The sequence below is a fragment of the Argopecten irradians genome, chromosome 9 (genome assembly GCF_041381155.1).
Source record: "Argopecten irradians isolate NY chromosome 9, Ai_NY, whole genome shotgun sequence".
Classification (NCBI taxonomy): Eukaryota; Metazoa; Mollusca; class Bivalvia; order Pectinida; family Pectinidae; genus Argopecten; species Argopecten irradians.
Genome location: NC_091142.1, coordinates 27,963,199 through 27,987,278, shown reverse-complemented (window position 1 = coordinate 27,987,278; position 24,080 = coordinate 27,963,199). Strand labels below are relative to the sequence as shown.

The following is a 24,080-nucleotide window of genomic DNA, read 5'->3' as shown; positions in this document are numbered from 1 at the left end:
AAACCATGTGATTTCCAACGTGGTAGCATCATGACGTCAAAATCCGCTGTTTTGATTGGTCGAAATTTGACAGGTGCCAATCAAAAACCACGTGGTACTGCAATTATTTCTCGGGGCCAAGTGTTTTGGTCTAGCCACCGCCATCTTATGTTGGTGGCTCGTCAAAACATTGAATGTTCAAAAATACTGAGGTTGACGATAAAGAAAACGTTCTGTTAGGGTGATTAAGGAACAATCCTGACATCGTTTAGAGCAGATCGGCAAAGGATATGAGCCTGGAAACGCTGTTAGAAGCGGCCGAATTTTTGGAATGGCGTAACCATTCGAGAACACGTGGTAAGATTAAGCACATGGCCTATTTTTGATGGAAATTCATGTTTTTGACGTTTATTATACCTGTCTAATTTTGTTCTTGTAGCAACGTTTTCCTTTAATGTTTTGTTTAAAATCATGTTTGCATCAATTTATTTGATAATATGTGGATTATGTGCATTATTCGATAATGTATACACATTTGCTGTCGGGTCTCTCTTTGGAGATAATGCTAATTTGCATATTTATGAGCTAGTTCTACGTGCCGGGAACGCTGTGGCAAACTTGTATTTTGTTTGTTTCTGTTTTCAGTTGACTCTAGTCCTCGAGATCCACATGGTTATTCTGTATTATCTACCAACGATTCAGATGGATCTCCCGAATCTAGCAACTCCGGGAAGCTATCGGGGAATGAGGACGGTAAAGACAAGCGTCGATCGGGAGGGTGAGTAAACATGACCGACCTTCAATTTTCACGTGTTCTGTGACGAAACTGAGTCACGTGTTGTTCAACACCGTGTCATGTCGTGGTTTTGTTGTTTTTTGTGATATTGCCTAAAAAAATCACTTTTGCTTTTAACTGCATCTGAGTTCTGTTTTATTTTGAATTGCAATATTTATTTTTGCAGTGCTGGAACGCGTGAAGTCCATAATAAGTTGGAAAAGAACAGGTAATTAATATCATAAAATATAAATAATAAAAATTGCTGGGCATATCTAAGATGTTTTATGTACCTAACTATTTTGAGGGAAATTTCCAACATTTCACTAAAAATAATTTTCAAGAGAAATACTCGTGCCTGTAGGACATTACACCAGTTTTGTCATGATATATTGCGTTTTAATATCATATTGATATTGTAATCTATTTGTGTAACGTAATTATTTTTATTGCATGATTCTTTATTTTTTATTGTCAAAAAATGAAGTTTTGTCAAAGTCTGTTAGTTAAATTATCTTGACCTACTTAGAACAGAATTTTTGTCTACTTAGAACAGAATTTTTGTCTGTAGGTGAAATAATATATTTTCTGGAGAAATATGAAAATTATACAATTACACTGTGTAAAGCTCCATGAGAAGAATATTACCTTATTGGCAGTAATAAGGGCCCAGAGTGCTGAATGATTGTAATGGAAAGGGGGGGGGGGGGGGTGTGTGTCTTATTAGGGAACCAAATTGTAAGATGCAGTGGATGAAAATTAACTCATTCTGTACTCATGGCACATTACTCTGTCGCTAGTAAATATTGATATGCCTTCTCTTCCTTCAATCCTTTTAGATATAATCAAATAAAGGGACATAACTCTTTGTTGTAATATATTTAAGCTTATACAGAGGTTCTGAGATCCTAAATGATGTGAGCGAAGTACATTTTCCAGTCGATTAGTCCAACCTTACGATGATTATTACGTCACAATAATTATTTCAAAATATGACGTCACAATCACCGGAATGTGTTACTAAACTACAGTAAATTGTATTGTACCCACATCATTTTGGTTTCTCAAAAATCCCTAATTAGTTGTTTATATGGAAGTGAGGTAAATCACATTTCGACCTTCAATTTCTTCTTCAGTTTACTTCTCTTGTTAAAAATGTATCATTCCTTGCTGTTATTGCTTATTACCCAGCCTGAACTTTGATTTTGTTTGATTTTCATCTACTTTAATCTCGTTAAATGGACAGTTTTAGTTTGAAAGAACAAATTTATATAAAGGTTCTGGTATATTCTGGACAGTTAAAGTAAAGATGTCACTGTTTTATAAAGCTAAACATAGAAGATCTTCATTATAATATTTCCTGTAAGCCCATGCCGCCAATACATAGCTAGCTGAATGTAATGTTGATGGATCCTCTGTATAATTTTGATTGTTTACTTTCAGGAGAGCTCACTTGAAGGAATGCTTCGAGTTCCTGAAAAATCAAATCCCAACACTTGAAGACAAACGAACCTCCAATTTGAGTATTCTTCGAGGCTCACTTCGTTACATACAGGTAGGAATCACCAGTTGGTTATAATTGATTGGAGTAGGTTTGCCTCTGTTAGAGCTTTTTAATTTCAATTTATTGATTCTGAATTTGTCAAGCCCATGTATGTATAATACTTCTATAAAACAGTTGTTACAGACTTGCAGAAGATTATAATTGACTTCTGTGTAAATAGGTTAAAATCAAAGCATTACTCCTAATATGACACAATAATGACATTTATATATGTATGTTACTATATAGGTGTTTTCTCTCATATCATGCTATGTTATAAAGTAGGGGTGACTATTGCCTACAATTTTAACTATTGCAATACTATTGCTATCGCGGGGAAACACTATTGCGATAGTTAACTATAGTTAACTATCACAGAATACAATTGCAATAGTATTGTGATAGTATTGCACTATGAATTCCATTACAATCCGATCGATGAATTAGTCGCCATGACGTACATCTAGTACAGTGTTGGTTTAGAGTTACTTCCCTTACCTGCTAGCGTCAGTACCAACTCAAACGCAATTAAGATCATGATTGAGAACATTGGCCGTGTTTGCGTTTGGATTGAAAAGCATGAAAAAGTGACTTTTATCGTGACTGTTAGCGTGTTGCTGTATGAAATCTCTGTGAGTACATGATTTTAGTCCAAGTTACAAAAAAATATCTGCCTATTGAAACTATTGATAGTTTAGCATTTGGCGATTGTTATCCACTTTTTGAAATTACCATAGATTGATTGAGTTGAGAAGCATACAATCACAGTATATCAATAGTCCGATGTATTGTTACACCCATATTATATAGTTTGCCCATGGAAGGTAGCTATGTAAGATTAATAGAATCTTACATAGGTCTGTCAAGTGGACAGATCCATGTTTTATTTTTTTCTCTCTCATACTTAGTAGGGAAAATATAAAATTCTCGTTGCTTTCCAGCTTTTTCATAGCGCCAATATCACATGAAAGTAGTTATACGTCAAAATTGATGACGTCATTGACAATGCATAATGTGGTTATGACGCATGTATTGATGACGTCATGTTATTGTCTAGCGCCAGTGAGCTGTCTTACACTCCCCCCCCTGTATAAGATAGAGGTATATTTTCTCAAGCAACCATGTGATATCCCTAATATTGGAGAAAAATCTATTTTACATGGCATTTCACACGCATGGATTAATTTGTGTTAACATGAAGACAATGGTTCAAGCCATCTAGGCCTACCTGTTATGCTGTTAATATAATATTTTGAACATGTATCAGTACCATAAATCATATCCTTTTAGGATATGATATACATTTATATAGTAAAGAAATGTTGATAGTATATATATTGTGAATGTAATTACACGTACGGTTAGTCCAAAATGACCAATCATATCCTGTACTATAGCCTCCAAGTTTCTGTTAACTTACTGATAACAAAACACACAATCACTGATGATTATAGAACTTTGATTGATAGACACAAATTTATGATTTCAAACATACTGTCTAACATGAAAACAACATCAATAGTTAATGTATGGTAACCTACCATCTGAGCGAGAATAGTCTTCTAAACAAGAATCACGTTTAATACGTACAATCCTGTATCACAACAAAGGTCGGACACTTTTCTCGAAATCATGTTCGCTGGATCCCATATAAACAACGGTGAAATAAATGTTGATATAACAAAACAAGCTTCAGAATCAAAACATTGTCTGATCAAGGTGATCGAGAGCAACTCGGATTAACCTTGAGCGACAATAAATGAATGGAATTCTGACGAAAGTCGTGACATCATGTATGAGGCAGTGCTTAGTGCAAACAGTAAAATTTACAGCTACATTTCTTCAAAATGTCAACAATGTTATTCCGTCTTTGCATATAACAGAGTAAGCTCCCTTGCGGGTAGGTATCGATTGTTACGTCATTATTAACAACTCGTATCTTATTATGAACAAAAACAATCTTTTTATATGATAAGCACATGCAATAATTAAATCAAAATGTCCAAGACTACTGCTCCTTCCGCTCCCGAATGTCCCGGCTGCAATTTGTCCTCCCTGAGGTAACAACATGGAGTCAATGGCTAATGAAAATATTGGCAATCAGCGTATTGCAAGCTTTCTCATGACACCCACTTTTTCTTAGATCAATGACTTTAACTTCCACAGATACGTAATTTAAATATATCTCACATCATTTGTCAAGTTCAAAATGTGTACATAATGGCTTCCTTAGAAATCCATGATCTGTTAACGTGTTTAGTCAGCTTACAATGCACTTTCTATGTATGTTACAATTAACAATTAATAAAATCTTTAATTGATAATCAGCGATTAGTTTCATTAATCTAATAGCCTCTGATTATACGACTTATCGTTTTAGCCCTATGCAAAACCTTAGATTTTATAAAGTAAAGTTGCTTAAAGTTATCCAAAACATTGGATGAACTAGTGAAGTAGTCTACACTGGAAAGAAATTCTGTTATCCTATATAGGTAATCTTATGATTTATTCAGTATTTTAATTATTTTTTACAATTTTGTTTCTCTCTCACATTCATAATATTCATTTCTCATAAGTCACACCCTATTCCTGAAGTAGTGGAAAAAAAGCAACAAGAAAATGCCATTGATAATTATGAAATAGCTGTAATTGTGTAAAGTTTGTTAAAACTAGAACTCGAGATGTATACATGAGTGAAACATGCGGAAATAATGTATAGAAAGAGTGTATTGGTCAGAAAGAAGATTTCCCGTGATTCTGTAAAGCAATTTTGCTGTATTTCCAAGAAAATATTTAAGACCAATTCCGGTTAATTCAAGATAAAATAACAAAGGTATAAGCATTACACTGTACTGGAATTCATAATTTAAATAATTCATCAATTCTTTTGAACTGTAGGCTACTTACCCCTGAAAGTTTAAATCTGTTTAAAAAAAAACCCAAAATAAATGTTTATTTTATAATAATCATGCTCCATGGTCAATTATCTGCACGCTACATCTTTATTAGGTCAAATACAGTATTTGATGCATGTTAATAGCTCCTATTATGTATATAATTATACTTTTGTATTTATTATGTCTACTTGTAAAAAGATATATATATCCATTTACATTGTACTGAAATTACCTGGAAGGAGCTTTTAAAATTTATTTTAAATATAATTAAAACAGAAAGAGGAAGTACTGTGACTGCGTTGGTATTATCAGCCACTCGCATGACATTGCGTGGGCAGTGTGAGAATGACTATTAACTCATTCACCCCTGATTTTTCATAATAAACAGGTCGAGTCTTAGATTTGGGAGAGCCTAAATGTGCCTTTATGGGTGAATGAATTGATGTTATAGCTGTAACAGTCTCTCTTAGGCTTTCAACCCAGTCCCAACCCAGGACACACTATCCCAACCCAAGGAGCTTAGAGTTTCAATCCATTCTAACCCCAGGACACACTATCCCAACCTAGGGATTTTAGGTTTTCATTCCATTCCAACCCCAGGACACACTATGCCAACCCAGGGAGCTCAGGATTTCAGTTCAGTCCCACCCCAGGACACACTATCCCAACCCAGGGAGCTCAGGCTTGCTATTCAGTCCCACCCCAGGACACACTATCCCAACCCAGGGAGCTCAGGCTTTCAGTTCAGTCCCACCCCAGGACACACTATCCCAACCCAGGGAGCTCAGGCTTTCAGTTCAGTCCCACCCCAGGACACACTATCCCAACCCAGGGAGCTCAGGCTTTCAGTTCAGTCCCACCCCAGGACACACTATCCCAACCCAGGGAGCTCAGGCTTTCAGTTCAGTCCCACCCCAGGACACACTATCCCAACCCAGGGAGCTCAGACTTGCTATTCAGTCCCAATCATAGAAAACACTGTTCCTTTTGAGGAGCTTTTGTTCTATCCAAAAGAGCACTGTCCAATCCCAGAAAACACTGTCTCACCTCTGTGAGTACCTTCCCATCCCATGTGTCACTGTCCTGTCTCAGAGAGTGCTGTCCTGCCTCCAGGAGCTCTATTCCATTCCAGGGAGCACTGTTGTGTCAAGAGAGCACTTTTCCATCCAGTGAAAATGTAAAACACTTTCCCAACTCAGGAAGCAATGTTCCATCCCAGGGAAGTCTGTCCCATCTCGGGGACAGAATTTTTTTTTTTTTAAAAACTTTATCATGAAACTTGTTGTCATGATTTTAAGCTGTTTGCATACATTAGTCTTAACTGATATCTTAAGACTTTTTGGATGCATGGGTCCAAATTGTATCATACTATTATGTATGTAATTGTGCAAAATTTATAATGAATTTAAATATCTGCCACTGCCAGGGATCAAACTCAGGACCTCTGGATTACTAGTCTGACACTCAAACTTAAGAGAAGATCTCTTTTGCTGAGTGGTATATGTGACGGCTAGTATTGACCAGGGTTAGATGTATCCGAATGCAAGTGACCATTACAGCTCCTGAATAACAGACTATTGTTTAAATTAAAGCTTTTGGATCTGGGTTCTATATTGCACTTACCTTTTTGGAAATATTTGTTTAAAATTATAACTTCCTTATTCTAATATTTGGAGAATCTAATCTTCAAGTGATAGATAAGGATATAACTAAGATATAAAAACAGATCTGATTTATCTGGCAATTTTTGCTTTTATACCTTCCTCATAGCATTTAAAGGTACAATTCAGTCTAAGAGAACATTAAAATTTGTACATTTACCGGAAAACCAGTTCTAATGGAAATTTGATCAGTCGGTTTTACTGTGATATGCCAGAAAAGCCCATAGTGGTGAAATGCGTGTGAAATGTTCAAACTCACTCGTTGTCAGCCATTACACATTGTGGTCGAACATCTTGTATGCCGAACCCTGTCCCTAGCTTGCTCGTAGAGTAATGCTACTTTTGTCTAGAACTGCTCAAATCACACTGACAGTAGTGTGTTTACCTTATTAGGTGAATTGTCTTGTCTAAAAAATCATTATATTACCTCCACAGTGGTTATATGTAGTTCATTTGTTTAACGTGTGTGACTTTGGCTCGGTTATAGGTACAGCTTACATATTGTACCTGCTTAATCGTATTGATCAACGATTTGTGATTGCAACAGTATCAATTAAAATACTTGACAATGACGTGAAATTTGTGAATATTTCATGTTATGTTTCATAAGAAATGTTGAACTATACATTTATGCCATATTTTGCTTCTTGGTTATGTAAAAGAATTAGCCTGAGTGAATTGTCCCTTTAAGCAAGGAACATGGAGATTGAGGGGCCCCATTTTTATGAACATGACTGAATGTAATGAATTATGGTACAGAAAATTACATTTAACACTGTTAAAATTCTATCCAACATCAAAAGTGTGAAAAATGAAAAAAAAAAAAAAAAATGAAATTCATCAAAATTCCATCCAACCTGAAAAGTGAAAAAAATGAAGTTCTTTACGTAAGGCTATATACATTATATTGAATCTGAGGTAACAATACATGATATCCTGTGTGAAAACCTGCAGAGTCCATTGGGGTCTCTGACAGGTTAATACACTGTAATCAGATCTAAAATGCTATTGATTATTAAAGAAACCATCAAATTTCAGGAAATACAGTTCATATTGCACTACCACAGTGTAAAATTTAACAAGTGGTTTTGATTTCAGGACCTCGACCATGTTTCACATCGGCAGTTGTCACTACTTGTATTGTGTGTATAGATATGTGCCGGTGTAAATATAACTGTGTGGGCGGAGCTTACAGCCGTCATACTTGGTAGACTGGTATTTAGGTCATGCATTATCATAATCATACTACACACGATCTGATTTGTACCAGACTGGCACATGGTTGAATCTGATTGGCTGTCTTCAAATGTATATGTCATGTGACCTCAACACATGTTATATACATGATTGTATATATAAATAGGAACACACCATGTTAAGCAAATAAATAAAAGTTGGACAGTGGTATTGAGTGTAATTTTTATTGAGCTTGTTTATGTAAGATAATAGTGTGCAAATGTAAACATGTGTGTATGTATCTGCTTCTTATCAATCTGTTTAGCAATAATAAATATCTATATCTATAGGGATCAAATAACTACAGGAGGGAATTAAAACATAAAAGTATATAAAACATATATATAAAGTAAACAGTCAAACCTGTCTAATAAACACAACCAAAGGGACCATGAAAATGTCTTGATATAACCATGCAAGTGGTATACCTTTACACACTGGTCAAATTATGTTGAAACTGAACATGTGGGACAGAGAGTATATGGTCTTATAAGTAGGTTGTCTTTATATTGGAAAGGTTGCTAAGACAGGTTTGACTGTTTTAAATATATATATACATGGAATATGCAAGTTTTTCCTCAATCTAAATTAGCAAAAGTATTTGATACCATGTCAAAATATTTAATACTGTATGATAATTCAGACTCATAAAAGATTTTTCAAAGGGTAAAGAAACTGTATGTACTTTATTTTGTGTTTTAAATCTTATAGACAATGAAAATTTCCTTGCAAAATAGTGATACTAATTTCATTTATTAGATCATTTATGTAACCATGGAAATTTAGTTCACACACAGCTATGCTCAAGTGTTAGCAGTAGAATGGAACTATAGAGATCATCTTTACCTGTAAATACATTTAAGTTGCATTTTGCTGAGTTTTCCTTATGGCTGTTTTTATTTATTGTAGGCTCTGCGCAGGAAAGAGAAAGAGTATGAGATGGAGATGCAGCGTCTGGCCCGGGAAAAGATCAGTCTGCAGGAGAGGATGAGCATGCTCAAGTCAGAGCTGGTCAGGATGAATATAGAGGTAGACATCAACCAATGGGCAACTATCCCCGATGACCAAGAGAGTAACTCAACGTCTACAGCTACAGGTAAGTCTAGATCTGTTGTCATGGTAACAGTGACCAAATCTTGACCGTATATATGTACAGGTGTACATGTATCAATATACCAAATGCTGTAATCGGCCATTTATAAAAAATGTTGTCATAGTTACCAAATATATTAGCCTCAGCGGCAGGTATGTCTGTTGTCATGGTCACCAATTATCAGCTTCATCAGTAGGTAAGGTTTTTGTCATGGTTCCCGAATCATGTAGTAGTATAAGTATATACCAAATTTGTCATCAGCTACTGGTAGTAGTCATAGTAATCCAATCTTTTCCAAATTTTCTTTGAATAGGAACAATTGTTGTTACTTTGCTAGGAATATTTGTCATGGTTACATCATTTGCTGGCAAAACTGTTGTCATGGTGAATATTGTATTGGTAGCAAAATCATGGCCTTAGTGACGGATAGAAATTTTGTCTTTGTTATCAAATCTTTTTCTTACTCTTGATAACGAAAGCATATCCTCAGAAAGCGAGCAGACTTTTGCCTTTGAAACAAAATCTTGTCCTCATCAACAGATGAGACCATTGTCATGGTTACCTAATCTAGTTTTCAGCCACAGGTAAGAAGTATGATATCAGTCTTGTCCTAATTTGTCATATTTCCTAACTTTGTGTACATTGAACCTGACATTGTCCTCAACCCCTCAACCCAATATTTTTTAAATGTCATGGTAACGTGTGTAACGAAAAAATGATCAAATGAGACTTTGGTAAATATACAATGTTGATAAGTAAGTATGTTTTTTTTATCTGGTACACATTTCAGGGCCCCGTGGTATTGTGTTTGGTGATCAAATTATACCAGTACACATTTCAGGGCCCCGTGGTATTGTGTTTGGTGATCAATTTATACCAGTACACATTTCAGGGCCCCGTGGTATTGTGTTTGGTGATCAAATTATACCAGTACACATTTCAGGTCCCTGTGGTATTGTGTTTGGTGATCAAATTATACTTTACATATTTCAGGTCCCTGTGGTAGTGTGTTTGGTGATCAACTTATACTGGTACACATTTCAGGTCCCTTTGGTATTATGTATGGTGATCAAATTATACTGGTACATATTTCAGGTGCCTACGGTAGTGTGTTAAATCCTATCTCTGTATTTCAGAGCAAGGTAGTCCAATTTGCAGTGAAGATGAATTTGAAGCTGATGAGGAAGTGGCTCGATCACTTATTAGTGGTGAGTATAAAATCAATCTTACCCTTTGACCTCGACCTTGAACCCAGGTGGCCCGAGGCTAAGGGACTAATGCTCTTTGATTTATCCATTCTTCCATATTTATCATCTTGTTTGGGCTGTATTTTCTATTGTAACCATATTTATCATTTGGCCTTCCATAGGTCTTGTCACTGAGTCCCAAATTTTCCTAGATTTGATGACATATTAAATACCACTAAGACCAACATTCTAACCTTAGAGCTACAGTGGACCCGCGATAATCCGGACGCCGGTAGTCCGGAAAACTCACAATCCGAACAGAAATGTCAGGGAACGTATTTCCGTAACCTTATTTATACTCACTAGTCTGGAATTTCGTATTCCGAATCCGGAACTCCATTTTGGGAACGGAATGTCATTTTCGTTAATAAATTCCCGCAATAATCCGGACAATTTGTTGTCGCCACGTGCCGAGAAAATCCAAGGCCAGCTACAGTGTGTACAATACACACAATCACTTGACCTGAACACCTTTCACACGGGTATATGCAGTCATGTTACGGTTCATTGGTTTTCATAGGAGATCAAACTTCAGTGTTGTTATTGAGATACGCAATATATGTTTAGCCTAACGCTTTTAATCATGCAGTTTGAGCTTGGGTACGGGTACGCATGCTGTAGATACCTTACTTGTTTAGCATGCAGAATATATTGCTATGAGTATCGGATACAATAAAGTGAGATAATACTCACAAAATTAATAAGAATTTTAAATGTATGTGAATATATTCGAAGTATAAGAAATAAAGGCTACGGCACATGCCATTTACACGTGTGTGACATTGTGCACGAAGTTGGACGTGAATGGGCGCGTGGTTGTTACACACGTCTGTAAGTCAGAAAGCAAAGACTTGTAGAAATGGTCATTAAAAACTCACATTATACAAAATAACAATTATATGAGTTCATAAAATGTTCACGACTATTTGTTATCATAGTTTTTTATGCCAAGAACGTAGATGATATTGATTCTTTGTTAGGCAATGTGCCGTACGACAGATCAAGAGTGGAATACGTAGCTATACATAGTACACAATTAACAATGGCTTAATTATATATAAGGTTTCGTATTTTGGAAAAGAAATACGTTTATTCAATATTGTTAACGTAATGATATAAAAATACCTATAAAACATAACAAAAGAAGTATTAATTATGATACAAGTATATTACATAAAAGCCTATCATCGATTACAAGGTCAAGGTGAGTAACTTGTACGTGAAAATTTAATTGACTAAGAACACGGAATTCGGCAGTCCAGAAAACTCGTAATCTGGACAGTTTAGGCTGGGAACGAAGGTGTCAGGATTATCGAGGGTCCACTGTATATCAAAGAAAAAACTTGCCAAGGGCCGTGTGTCAAAAGTAGGTCATATTGACCTACATTCACCAACATTCTGTTCTACATAAAACCAGCAGAATTTCCGGTTTTGTTTTATATATATAATTAACAAATTACTTACTCAAAGTGGACAATGTCATGACATACCTTTGAAAGTGCTATTTATGACATTTAATTATAGTTCATGAGGTGAAGATCAACAAGACTGTCCATAAATCACTGCCACATCCAGTTGTGAGCCAACCCTCGATGACGGTTCTTAAGGTCTCCAATCCAAACCCGGTTCCTCCTCGTACCCTTGGCAATAACACAACCAGCAAAGTTCCCATGACAACCTCGTCTGTCTCCGTGGCAACCATTCAGACAACTGGTAGTGTGATCCAACAGACTCTTGCTGCAGCTGTACGCCCTCCAGTCACCCAGATCCTGGCCAGGCAGCTGCTTCAGCGACAACAGAGTGGTACATCCCAAGGGGCAGTGCATGGTAAGGTCATAGGTCAAAGTCAAGTTACAAGTTACCTAATTTTGCGTGTAGTGGTAAATGAGCACATGACACCTATGGCTAAATGAGCATTATTCTTTAATTGTTTACAAATCAAAATGGTCAAGATGAAACATAGAACAAATAATTTCACTCTGTACCCATCAGGGTATAAAGTCTGTCCCATTGCTGATAGTGTTTCAAGCCTTGATGGGATTCACATAGGGCAGTTTGAGCTTCATAAAAAAAATTTTTGGATAATATCCACCTGTGAATCTATTGTTCTGACAGCTGTGATCAATATTCAATTCACAAAGCTACCAATTATAATATTTCGTTTTAAAACTATTAATTTTTTTTTTTTCATCTTTTTTAACATTTAAAAAAAATGTGTGAGTTATTTTCCATTAAACTAATGAAGTTTTCTACTTGTTCGTAGTATCTTCAACTGCAACCACAAGTGCTACCAGTGCAGCCAAGCTTCACCCACAACAGATGAAATCCATTAGCCACATGAGGGCGCCACTTACTCTCGGTTCCTTTGGAGGTCCTGCTAATGCTGCACAGCTAGCTGCCCTGAACAAATTAGCAGGAACAGCAGCATTGTCTATACCCATGACAAGTGCTTCACCCAACCTCACTAAAGCCCTGAACCAGCCCATACTGATGTCACCAAGTTTACAACTCACCACCCCCATGGTGACATCCGTTACCACAGCTTCTTCGCAGATCTCCTCTGCCACCACCATAACTACTGCATCTGCTTCCCTCATGTCATTGGCCATGCAGAATGGCCTAGCAACCTCAGTAGTGACTCCAGTCACGCAATCGACTGTCAACGCAGCCGCCATGAACAGCATTCGCCCGACCATCATCGGAGCAGGACCACATCACACCATCATGACCACGCCGCTGGCAGCGTTGGTGCCCCAGACAGTGCCTAGGACCACCATTAGTGGCCTGTCGGGTATAAGTAACATGGTGGGCCACACATCCATGCAGCAACTCATATCGCTGGCCCAGATGGGGCAGGCTGGTGGGGCCATGCTTTCACCAATGGTCATGTCCCCTAGTGTCCAGCTAGCAGCACCCAACTCAGGACTGTCGCAATCACAGATCAATATGTTGGCCTCACAGCCACTACTACAACAAATCCCCATCTTCTCCCCAGGCCTCCTAAAAGGGGGACAGATGATTGGCCAGCCGGTCGTCAAGCCCTTTGTGGTTGTCACAGTACCAAGTGTCGTGGCAACCACATCAGCTGCCAGTATTCCAGTAACAACAACTAATTCTTAGGCATTTATGAATTGATTTGTATGTCAAGGTGATATTTCAGCAGTATTTGTATTAAGTTTGCTTCATTTTACAGTTTTAAAGTGCTAAAAAGAATAAAACAGAAAATATGCATTGATGGAGATTAGTCTGATTATATTCCTTCATTGCATATCATAGAGTTGTCTGCCCTTGTGGAAAGCTATCGGTTGTGACGTCATCATTGTGTGAACAAAACATTCATTGTTTCCCTGGAAAATGTAAACTTATTCTCACAAACACAGGATGTAACAATGAATACCTACCCTCAAGGACAGATAAGTCTGTCATATGCAAATGTGAAAAAGGCAAAGTTCCTTAACCCAAACTCTGTATATCTATGAAAATGTGACACTAGATGATAACTTACTACCAAAGTGAGATTTTTGTCTACTCTATAGTTCTTAACTTATCTAAACCTTTGTTTCCTAAAAAGCTGAGAAACAGTTGCTTCTGTTTCTTTGTATAGATCAGTTTGACTTCTATTGATGTCTGATGATGTACTCTTTTTGGAATAATTTTGTTGGATGAATTTATTTCTTTATCAGTCTTAAATTTATTTCACTTTTATATATAAATCCCACTGGTTCATTGAGAGTGTATTTATAGGCTATAAGGATTTCAATTTATGTTTTTATCAGAAGGATTTCCACTGTCTTTTTCTGTAAAATGTGTACCATGCTTAAGTTCAAATATTGCTGAAGTATTATTCTCTTTAATTGTCTGTGATGCTTTTTCTCTCAGTAATGTAGGAGAGATTAAATGGTGAATCCACCTGAGGAAACAAGTGTTTTAATGCAGTGCTATTATAGTTAAGTAACAAATATATCATGTAGGCCACTTGTTCATTTGTAGAAATATAAATATATTCTTGTAGAATGACTGGATGTTAGCGGTTGTTTGATTGGATAATATGATTCATTGGATGTTAGTTGGTGTTTAATTGGATGATGGTTTCATTGTATGTTAGCTATTGTTTGATTGGATGGTATGTGCCGATGGATGTTAGCAGTGATGTGATTGGATATGTTTAAGTTTAAAGAACAAATTAAGATTGTTAGATATAATGTTGAAGAGTGTATTATTAGAAATTAAGTGACTGGACCAACTGAATATACAAAGGGTAAAGTAAACAGTGGACATATAAAATTTAATTTTTCCTCTTCTGTCTTTCGTTATACCACATCTGTTAATATAAACTAGTAGAACTCTCCTTAATGATGTTTAGAAAAGAGTAAGATCATTAGAGGCAGAGAAGTCTTTAATGAGTTTTGATACAGATGAATTAATAATATGATTCCTATTCTTACCTAGATATTTACAGTTTAGTAGTAGTAAGTTTGTATTCAATTCAGATGTGGTCATTATTATAGATCAGCCTTAGAGATAAAGGCCAGAATTCCTGGAGAATAAAATTCTGACATTCATTCTGACAGTAAACTTGTAAACATACATAGGGCTATTCTGTATTAGTAACTTTGTTATAACTTTTCAAACTCGAAAAATTAGGTTACCTTTATTTCTTTCAACATTCACTGATATATCATTAGTTTTACCCTAGGGTATGACAGATTGCTTGTGGTAACCTTTTGAAGCAGAAGTTCTGGCAACACACTTATGTGACAACATGAATTCATGCCATGTAACCGTGGGGTGTACTGTCAATGACGTCATCAGTATTGACGTGCAGACGGACCCATGTGCATGCTTCTTTTGAGACTATTATCTCATCCTTTTCTTTTGTATAGTGAAGAAAAATCATTCCTATACCTTAAGATGTGACAAAATCACAACACCTGAATCTTGAACCCTTGACTGGTTTGGCATAGATGAATTAGCCCATAGGTTGTTATTTTGTTGTCTTACTATTAAAGTAGGGAAAGATTCTATTCATCTTTCTAAATATGATAATCTGCAAGCATTACAAAAATGTCTGAATGGTTATCACGTTTTCAAAACTTGAGGTGAAAAAATCAAACTTAATATTAAAGGTTTTTTGGAAGTCAGATTGAATTGGCAGATGTGGCTATTTGCCAGTGAAGGGTAGGTCTTTCAACGCCTTACTTTAAGTGTGAATGCTTGTAAGGAAGTTGTTCACAAGTGTAATTTTTTTCAGTATCCTAATAATTGTACATGTCTAAAACTGTGTAAAAAATGCATGTAATTGTGAAGTTAAAAAATATGTGCTATATGTACAAACCTGTTACAGGGATGGTTTTAGTGTAACAGTACTTCATTTCTCTGTAAAGAAAATTACTGTATGTAGTATTTACCAAGATGTTGCCATGAACAGTGTTGGATATAAAGTAAAACATGTTTATAAATAAGTTTACAACACATTCATGGTTATAATGCAGTGATTTCCATTCCCCATCAAGATTCCTGTAATAATTACGTTGTTTGTAATACCTGTATGTGTATAACAAACAACTTATGATGACATGATTTTGTTGGTTCATTATAACCTTATTTTACTTAATACAATAATGATAGTTCTTGTTACTTTGCTGATACAAATTTTAAATGCTAGTTTAATAAGATAAGTACATACTTGCACACTTTGAAATGCCAAATAAAGAAGATACAGTTTCAATTTTTCCAAAGCATGGTTGTGAGGTTTTAGATATATTTATTTAAAAACAGGCAAACTTCTCATCAATTTAATCTAAAAATCAGTTTTCTGGAAGAGAATCACTAATTCTGTACTGTTAGCATTTTTGTTGAGATTATTAAAATTGTTGACATTAATTTTGATGTTATAATCATTCGTTAATCATTTGCATTTGATACCGGTGAGGAATAACCTCTGGTTTTGAATCTTATGTGCTATCCTCTATGATGGATTAAACTAAAACCTGATAGGTGGTTTGACTTTAACTTTGATCCTTACTTTATTTCATTAATTTTTTTTTAACAAATCTATAACTAAGCTAACCCTAGCAGACTAAGAGAAAGGCAAATTGCTATAACCATTTGGCTCTTAGTACCAGTATGATCCATTTGATTACCAGTATCCTTAATTTGTTACATTGAGGATCTGATAACATCCAATAATAGGAAGTTAATTTGGTATGCAAATATGTTTTTAATACTTTACAAGAAAAATATCAAATAATAAGATCAGTTATTGTTACAAAGTATATTGCTTCTTGTCTGACTAACTCCTGTTGGAGAATAGCTTATTCTCTTACTGATAATTAACTCATGTTAAAGAATAGCTTATTCTCTTACAGATAATTAACTCCAGTTATAGAAAACTTATTCTCTTACAGATAATTAACTCATGTTAAAGAATAACTTATTCTCTTACAGATAATTAACTCCAGTTAAAGAATACTTATTCTCTTACAAATAATTAAAGATGCTCCACCGCCGACATAGCATAAATGACATTCATCATTTGAACAATAATTTGTGTTTTATCGTGTATATATATGTCTAATTAACACACAAAAAAATAATAAAAATAATAATTTATTTTTCCTTTGGTGTATGTGCAATCAGTGCATCATTCCATATAGGATATATTGCTACGGAATTTTTTCAGGATGCAATTAATTATTTTTCATAATTTCATCTTCGTGTAAAATTAGAAGCTCAAACTTTTCAACGGTGGTAATGGTGTAAAGTAAGTGAAGAAAAATGCTAAATCGTCTGCTCCTGTTTTTGATAGTGAAAAAATACCATTTGTCTGCGATGGAGCATCTTTAACCCAGGTTAAAGAATAACTTATGCTCCTACAGATAACTAACTTATGTTAAAGAATAGCTTATACTCCTTCAGATAATTAACTCTTGTTATTGAATAGCTTATTCTCTTACATATAATTTACTCCTGTCAAAGGATAGCTTATTCTCCTACAGATAAGAACCTCCTGTTGTAGAATGGCTTATTCTCTTACAGATAATAACTCCAGTTAAAGAATAGCTTCTTCTCAGACATACATGATATAACTAACTAATGTTAAGGAATAGCTTATTGTCTGACAGATTAGTGAGATTACACCTGTTAAAAAGAATTACTACTCGTAAATTTGACTATTGTTTAAACAAAGTCTCTAACTTTTTGTTAAAGCATTGCTTATTCTTCGACAGATAACTCGGTAATGTTATATATTTGTTACTTCTCCAGTAGTTGTAGTATCTGTAATTTATTAATTTATTAAATTGTTTTATCTCCGTAATTATCATTGCATAGTTGTTGAGAGAGAAAAATACATTTTTTGATATCAGTTCATGTCCGACATGATTGCTGTATTAGAATTATATAGAATTTATTACCAAAGATGAGATATGATTTGTTTTTGTAAATTAAGTCTTTGTGAATAAAATTTCCTACTTTATGTCAGTGTAGTGTTTTCATTACATATTGACAATTAAAGATTTCATGGGATTAATATTTTATCAATAAGCCACAGAACCCCTAAAAAATAAATGACTTGTGATATTCTGATTTAACCATGGCCAAATTATAGATTGATCAAATATCAAAATCAGCAAAATTGAAATGTAGGTTCATACTAAACATGGTTCATGGTTTTCAATTTTGGATACTACCATTCCTGACTATATACAGAAAAAAAACCAATACTTGTACTTGGGTTAAGGATTAAATTTATTTTACTGATTACATTCTATAAATAGCCAACATCATTCAAGGAGGTGAAGAGAAGATGGAAGTGTCAGAAAAAAAAACACCGACCTCTGGTTGATGCCTGGCAACTGACCCATGTGAGTTTTTGACTCACAACCAAAAAGTAGAAGGCTTATGGTACCATTTAGCCACCTTGACCCCATAAAAACAATACACTCAAATAAATAGTCTGTATAATGCTACTAGAAGCTGTTCTAGTAGAAGTGTCTATGTATTCTTACAACACAAAGTCTGTCATAAATTTCATCGTCTATCGTGGAATATTTGAATTCCAATGTTGCAGTGGAATTCGGACAAGGAATGTATAGACAAGATTAATCACTTTGGAAGTAATCCCATTTTGGACTGGAAGAACAAGCCATCTCCCCTTGTGGATTGCTGAAAAATACAAAAATATGTTTTTGAGAGATCTAGTTTAAGAGCACAGAAGAAATGAGAATTTTGTATAGGTTTGTATGCTAGCATTTGTAAATCAGGACAGAGAGAGAGAGTATGGTATAGAGATAGTGAGAAGGATTAGCTATTTATATAACCTAGTAAAAGTGAAATGACTGATAGTGGGAAATACAATGACATGTTATTGTTTAAAGATTTTGGCCTATTTGACCCATGTGATCTTGAATGAAGGTCATTTGAAAATCTTAACAGCCTTTTATCTAAGCATGCTGCCGACACAATATGGGGTTCACGACCACTTGCTTAATATCAAGTCATTGTTAAGATTTTAGCCTATTTGACCCCTGTTACCTTTGATGAAGTTCAAGGTCATTAATTTTAAAAACTTTAGCACAATATGGGATCTCAGGGTCACTTGCTTGATAGCAAGTCTCATTTTAAAAAAGATTTTAGCCTATTTGACCCCTGTTACCTTTGATGAAGTTCAAGGTCATTAATTTTAAAAACTTTAGCACAATATGGGATCTCAGGGTCACTTACTTGATAGCAAGTCTCATTTTAAAAAAGATTTTAGCCTATTTGGCCCCTGTTACCTTCTATGCAGGTTAAGATCATTCCATTGAACAATCTTTGTAGCCATTATGAGGTACGTGCATCAGGGCTTTTAACTTGATGCTTATTAGTCCTTCTTTTAAGGTAACAAGGTAAACCTATTGGTCCAATCATAATGACTTAAGGTGACCAATAAGATATCATTTACCTGGTACCAGCATATGACTTCACCAATTTATCATGGACTGCCCCTAAATGTCTTTTCCATTACCGGGTATTATCCAGTAATCTATTTGAAGTTTTGATAGTAATTTACCTGATTAATCTCTTTATGACGTTCCCTGCTGACAATTTCCTCTATCACTTCACCATCTCCTTTAATTAACCTGTATAAAAGATGGAAAAAGTGTTGGAAGAGTTCCAGAGTTATAAAACACAATCATAAGGTAGGTATAATGTTGTCATATGAACTAGACTATGTTATACCAAAACTGAAGACTCTTTTTACATCAACAGATGAGCAGATAATTTGGTTTTCTGACATACACTGAAAGAATCCAATAACCATACACTGTATGGCTTTGACGTCACTCTCTGTAAATGTTTATAGGAAGTCTCTGCAGACCTATGTATGGGTTTTTTTTCCTGAAATGCCTTCAGTTTTGTTATGACATAGTCATACATTCACAAATATTTTTAATGAAAGACCAGTTTCAGTCGAGTTATTTTCATTGACAAAAGAAACAATAGCCTACTCACCTGTCATCATCAATTGTAAAGGATATGAACCATAGAATATGACGAATGTGACAATCCATTGTCAATATGTTCACAACTTTTATCTTCATGTATGTATCATTTTCGAAAGAACAGACACCAGCTTGATTTTTAACAAATGTGATTCCATTCACTATTACCTATTTCTGCCCGTCTCTGGATCGTAAACCCGACGAACAACACTCTGCTGTTTTTCCCACTCTTCCTTTGTCATGGGCTTCAGTATCCTCGGGGCAGGGCCTGTCGTGTAGAGTTTGAAGTTCAAAACAAATGGATATATCACAGTTTTCAACCTATAGAAGTTTAGGAAATCGAGTCGGGATAATTAACCTCCTTTAATATTCCTGCTTTGCCTATAACAGAGCTATCTGTGAAGGTACGGATGACATTGAGAACAATTTCCAATTGGTTTGGTGGTCTGATGAATGGATAAACTGTTTTTATTTTGTTAAATGTAATTAATAAGTTACAACAACATATGGTGAAGGAGATTGTGCAATGAGCAAATCACAAGACACTTATCACTAAACTACAGCCCCACCCTGGTAAAAGTGAAGGACTTAAAATTATGTTAATCATATGAATGATCTCCTATGGTAATTTTTCACTTCATTGGGAATGGTACCCTTCATCCCTGGATTTGGGAAAACGTACGACAAGATTTGTGAAAAATGATAAAAACACGATTTGACATCAGTTATTGTTCAAATGATAGGTATTGTTTATGTTCTGTCAGCAGTGGAGCAAATATCAGAATAAGATACAGTGGAACTTGGTTGATACGAACTCGGATAATTCGACAACCCTGCTTAATATGAAGTACGTAGATGGTCCCGGCCGAATTCTCTCTTTATCTTTGTTTAGAGAACTCGGATAATTCGAATTCAGAAAACTCGAAAAACTCGGATAATACAAAGTAAATTTGGGGTCAGAATGACAAAAATCACACATTAAATGCTCTTATAACTCGAAATGAGATGTTTTGGACAACGACATCGCCGAAAATGCTGATTACTTTTTCATAAATCTGCTGTAGAATGGCATTTCAAAATATATATCTAGGTTTTCTTTTTATAAAGTTGCAACTACCATCGGCGATTTTAACATTTCTCTTGTTCACATCGTTTTATGACATGGAACTAGTCTATATATTCAAAGTAAAGAGATAGTCAGTAGACATGAGAACTCGCTTAATTCGAACACTCGGATAACTCCAAGTTTTAATCTCGGTCCCTTCGAGTTCGTATTAACCGAGTTCCACTGTAATTCATTTCCAGTTCAGCCATCTGTTGCTATTTCCTGGTAGGCTGTCGCTACACTCTCGTTATCTTGGTCACAGCGTTGGTCATGTTACCTCGGCGGTGCCGACAGGAGGCGCTGTTACATCATACACACATGCGTAAGTCTACATAGGTATTTCATTATAGCTGCAGCGACAAGCGACAACGATTACAAATGTTTTTAACGAAATGTAAACTCCTAGCAATATTACTGAAGTAATTTACATATTGTAAGATTACGTTCAGTATGTACAGTAATTACTGTAGTCAAATCGGACATCAGTGTGGATTAGTTTTTGGCAAGCGTTGAAAAATTATCATGGAGAAATCGAAGACTGAAATGTAACCCAAAAAATACCAAACGTATAATAAGGAAACTGGACTAAACGTACAGAAGCTAAAGGTACTTTACTTTTACCATTTCTGTGAGTTGGCTTTCGGTGATTTTTTAAACAAATAAAATATCATTTAATCTCAAAATGATGAAAAAAAAAATTGGAAGGGTAGGAATGTTGTTTTTTTTCGTGAAAACCATGCTCATTTATCTACAGGAGTTGGTCTACATACTGTTTTGTCAAAGTACGACCGTCTGTATTGCTTGCGACACATTGTACTTCCATACCACACTTCCGAGATGAAACATGTGTAACTAAACTAGATTGTGCTGCAGACAACTTTAGGTGATATCCGGCTGTAATAAAAATGTTTCCTGCAACATGTGACGTAAGAGCGCCACCTGCCGGCACCGTCAAGGTAATATGACCAACACCTGTGACCAAAATATCTAGAGTGTAGCGACAGCCTCCCAGGAAATAGCAACAGATGGCTGATGTAGTGATGAACCGAAACCGTTCACACTATCATTGCGTCGACAGTAAAGCCTTAATTTGACTTTTAAGTTACTTCATTTTTTGTTCCAATTTAAAGCTCAATGAATAGAGGAAAAAAAAGAGAGGTTTTGCCACTGGTAATAAGGACAAAATCGCTCATTAAAGATATGCATTTGTACCTGAACCTGATGGTGTTTTTCCATCGTCTTCTTTATTCTTGTTATCGGCATTACTAGTTATTGTTGAAGATCCTTGGATTTGATTACTATGGATTTCTTGTGTTTTCTTTCTTTGCTTCTTTCATTTTTTTCTTTGCTTTCTTTTTCTTTCTTTTCTTCTTCTTTTTCTTTTCTTTTCTCCTTTTCTTTCTATCTTGTGATGAGGAATCTGATGAACTATCTCTACAAAATAAGTCGGTACATAATAAACACATCATATGCATGCAAATAAGACAATGTAACATATCAAACAATTTAGAATATCAAATGGTTAAGATAAAATTAAGAAATGACTTCAACAACCAGGTACTCTTACTCTAACAGGTGTGTCGGCATGACTTATACATATATAAGTGTTGGTTCAGTCAGTATAAGGTCATTGGTCTATCACTCTATATAGATACTAGTTTAGAATTCATGGTTGGGGTACTAAATTGACAGGATATCCTTTATATTCCAGGGATTATTATTACTGTGTATTATACACCCTTTCACTATGCCATGGCAAATCTGAAGGCTCTGTGTGACAACAGATTGGATTGGATTGTTCATTAATACCTATAAAAGTTTAGCAAAATTTGGTCAACCACCTGTGACCAGGTAGCTCAATCTGTTGAGCATCTGGCTAATGTACAGAGGTCCTGTGTTCGAGTCCTGGTCTGGCTGCTATATATGTCTCTTCTTCTGTTACAAATATATCCCTAACAAATTACTCACGGTGGTGGTATAAAAAATCTGATTAAAATACAGATCCTTATAACCACTCCGTTCAATAGAGAATCTGACAACATCCCATAAGGGTTCATGTTCGGATGATCTTTTACCATGTGTGTTTCAGATCAAAGACATTTTCTAGGCCTACACATTGCTACGTCAATCGATAATGCCATTTCGTCCCAGTATACATATACATATACATTTAGCTAGGTTGTGCACTTTTGGCGAGATGACTATTGACTACGTACATGAAAATAATTCGGACAGCTTTTTCAATTAATTTCGTCCCAGCCAAGATTCTGGCCATTTCTAAAGGTCATCTTGACTTGACCCCTAATGGGATGTTGTCAGATCCTCTTATCAAACGTAGTGATAATAAGGATCTGTATTTTAATCAGATTTGTGGTACATGGGTCTTGTTTGTATCTTTGAGAGTGATAAAGGAGGGGGGTATAAGGGGGGGGGGGGTTGTTGTTACTGATTCAATCATTGGGGACCAGGTAGCTCAATCAGTAGAGATCTGGCTAGTGTTCGGCTGTCCCGGGTTCCAGTCCCGAAAATATTAAAAAATTTGAAAAGTTGTTCTCAGCAAAACAGTACCTTTTCGGACTAGATCTTTTCTTTTTTAACTTTCTCTTCTTTCGACGACTTCTATTATCATCACTCGATGATGACTCTGTACTTGAACTTGAAGTATCGGATGATGAACTAGACGATTCTGAGCTGTCATATCTTGATTTGTGTCTTTTTTTACTTGAAGTTGAACGTTTTCTGTGTTTTCTGGGAGGAGAACTTGAGTGATTTCTTGAGCGCTTTTTAATCACTTCCATTATATTTAGTTACTGAGATCACAATGTATGACAGCAAAGTATATGGACACTAGGTCTAACAATCAATAACATTGCCACGAATCTCAAGAGGGGTGTCCGATGGGCGCAGACATATTGGTTTACACAAAAATCACAGTATAATCAAGCGAAACGCAATCGACGATTTTGTAGAGCGAACTTTGGCATTTAAATGACAGATATAATAACAAGAAATATAATTTGAATTTAAAAAAATATTTAAACATTTGATATGATGATTTT

The 24,080-nt window shown here is 35.4% G+C and overlaps 2 protein-coding genes across 2 annotated transcripts; one reads left to right on the top strand and one right to left on the bottom strand.

Moving 5' to 3' along the window:
• Positions 1-88: 88 nt before the first annotated feature.
• On the top strand, positions 89-16,198 carry LOC138331947 (max-binding protein MNT-like). Its single transcript, XM_069279842.1, has 8 exons — positions 89-336; positions 625-757; positions 942-983; positions 2,198-2,309; positions 9,001-9,187; positions 10,321-10,392; positions 11,956-12,258; positions 12,695-16,198. Exons 1-8 carry the CDS (start codon positions 270-272, stop codon positions 13,549-13,551), a joined length of 1,773 nt encoding a protein of 590 aa, XP_069135943.1. The 5' UTR covers positions 89-269; the 3' UTR covers positions 13,552-16,198.
• Positions 16,199-18,162: 1,964 nt separating this feature from the next.
• LOC138331949 (ADP-ribosylation factor-like protein 6-interacting protein 4) lies at positions 18,163-23,934 on the bottom strand. Its single transcript, XM_069279844.1, is given in 6 exon segments — positions 18,163-18,597; positions 19,484-19,553; positions 20,085-20,184; positions 22,234-22,345; positions 22,347-22,455; positions 23,590-23,934. Coding segments are annotated over 6 exon segments (681 nt in total). The 5' UTR covers positions 23,820-23,934; the 3' UTR covers positions 18,163-18,537.
• Positions 23,935-24,080: the final 146 nt, after the last annotated feature.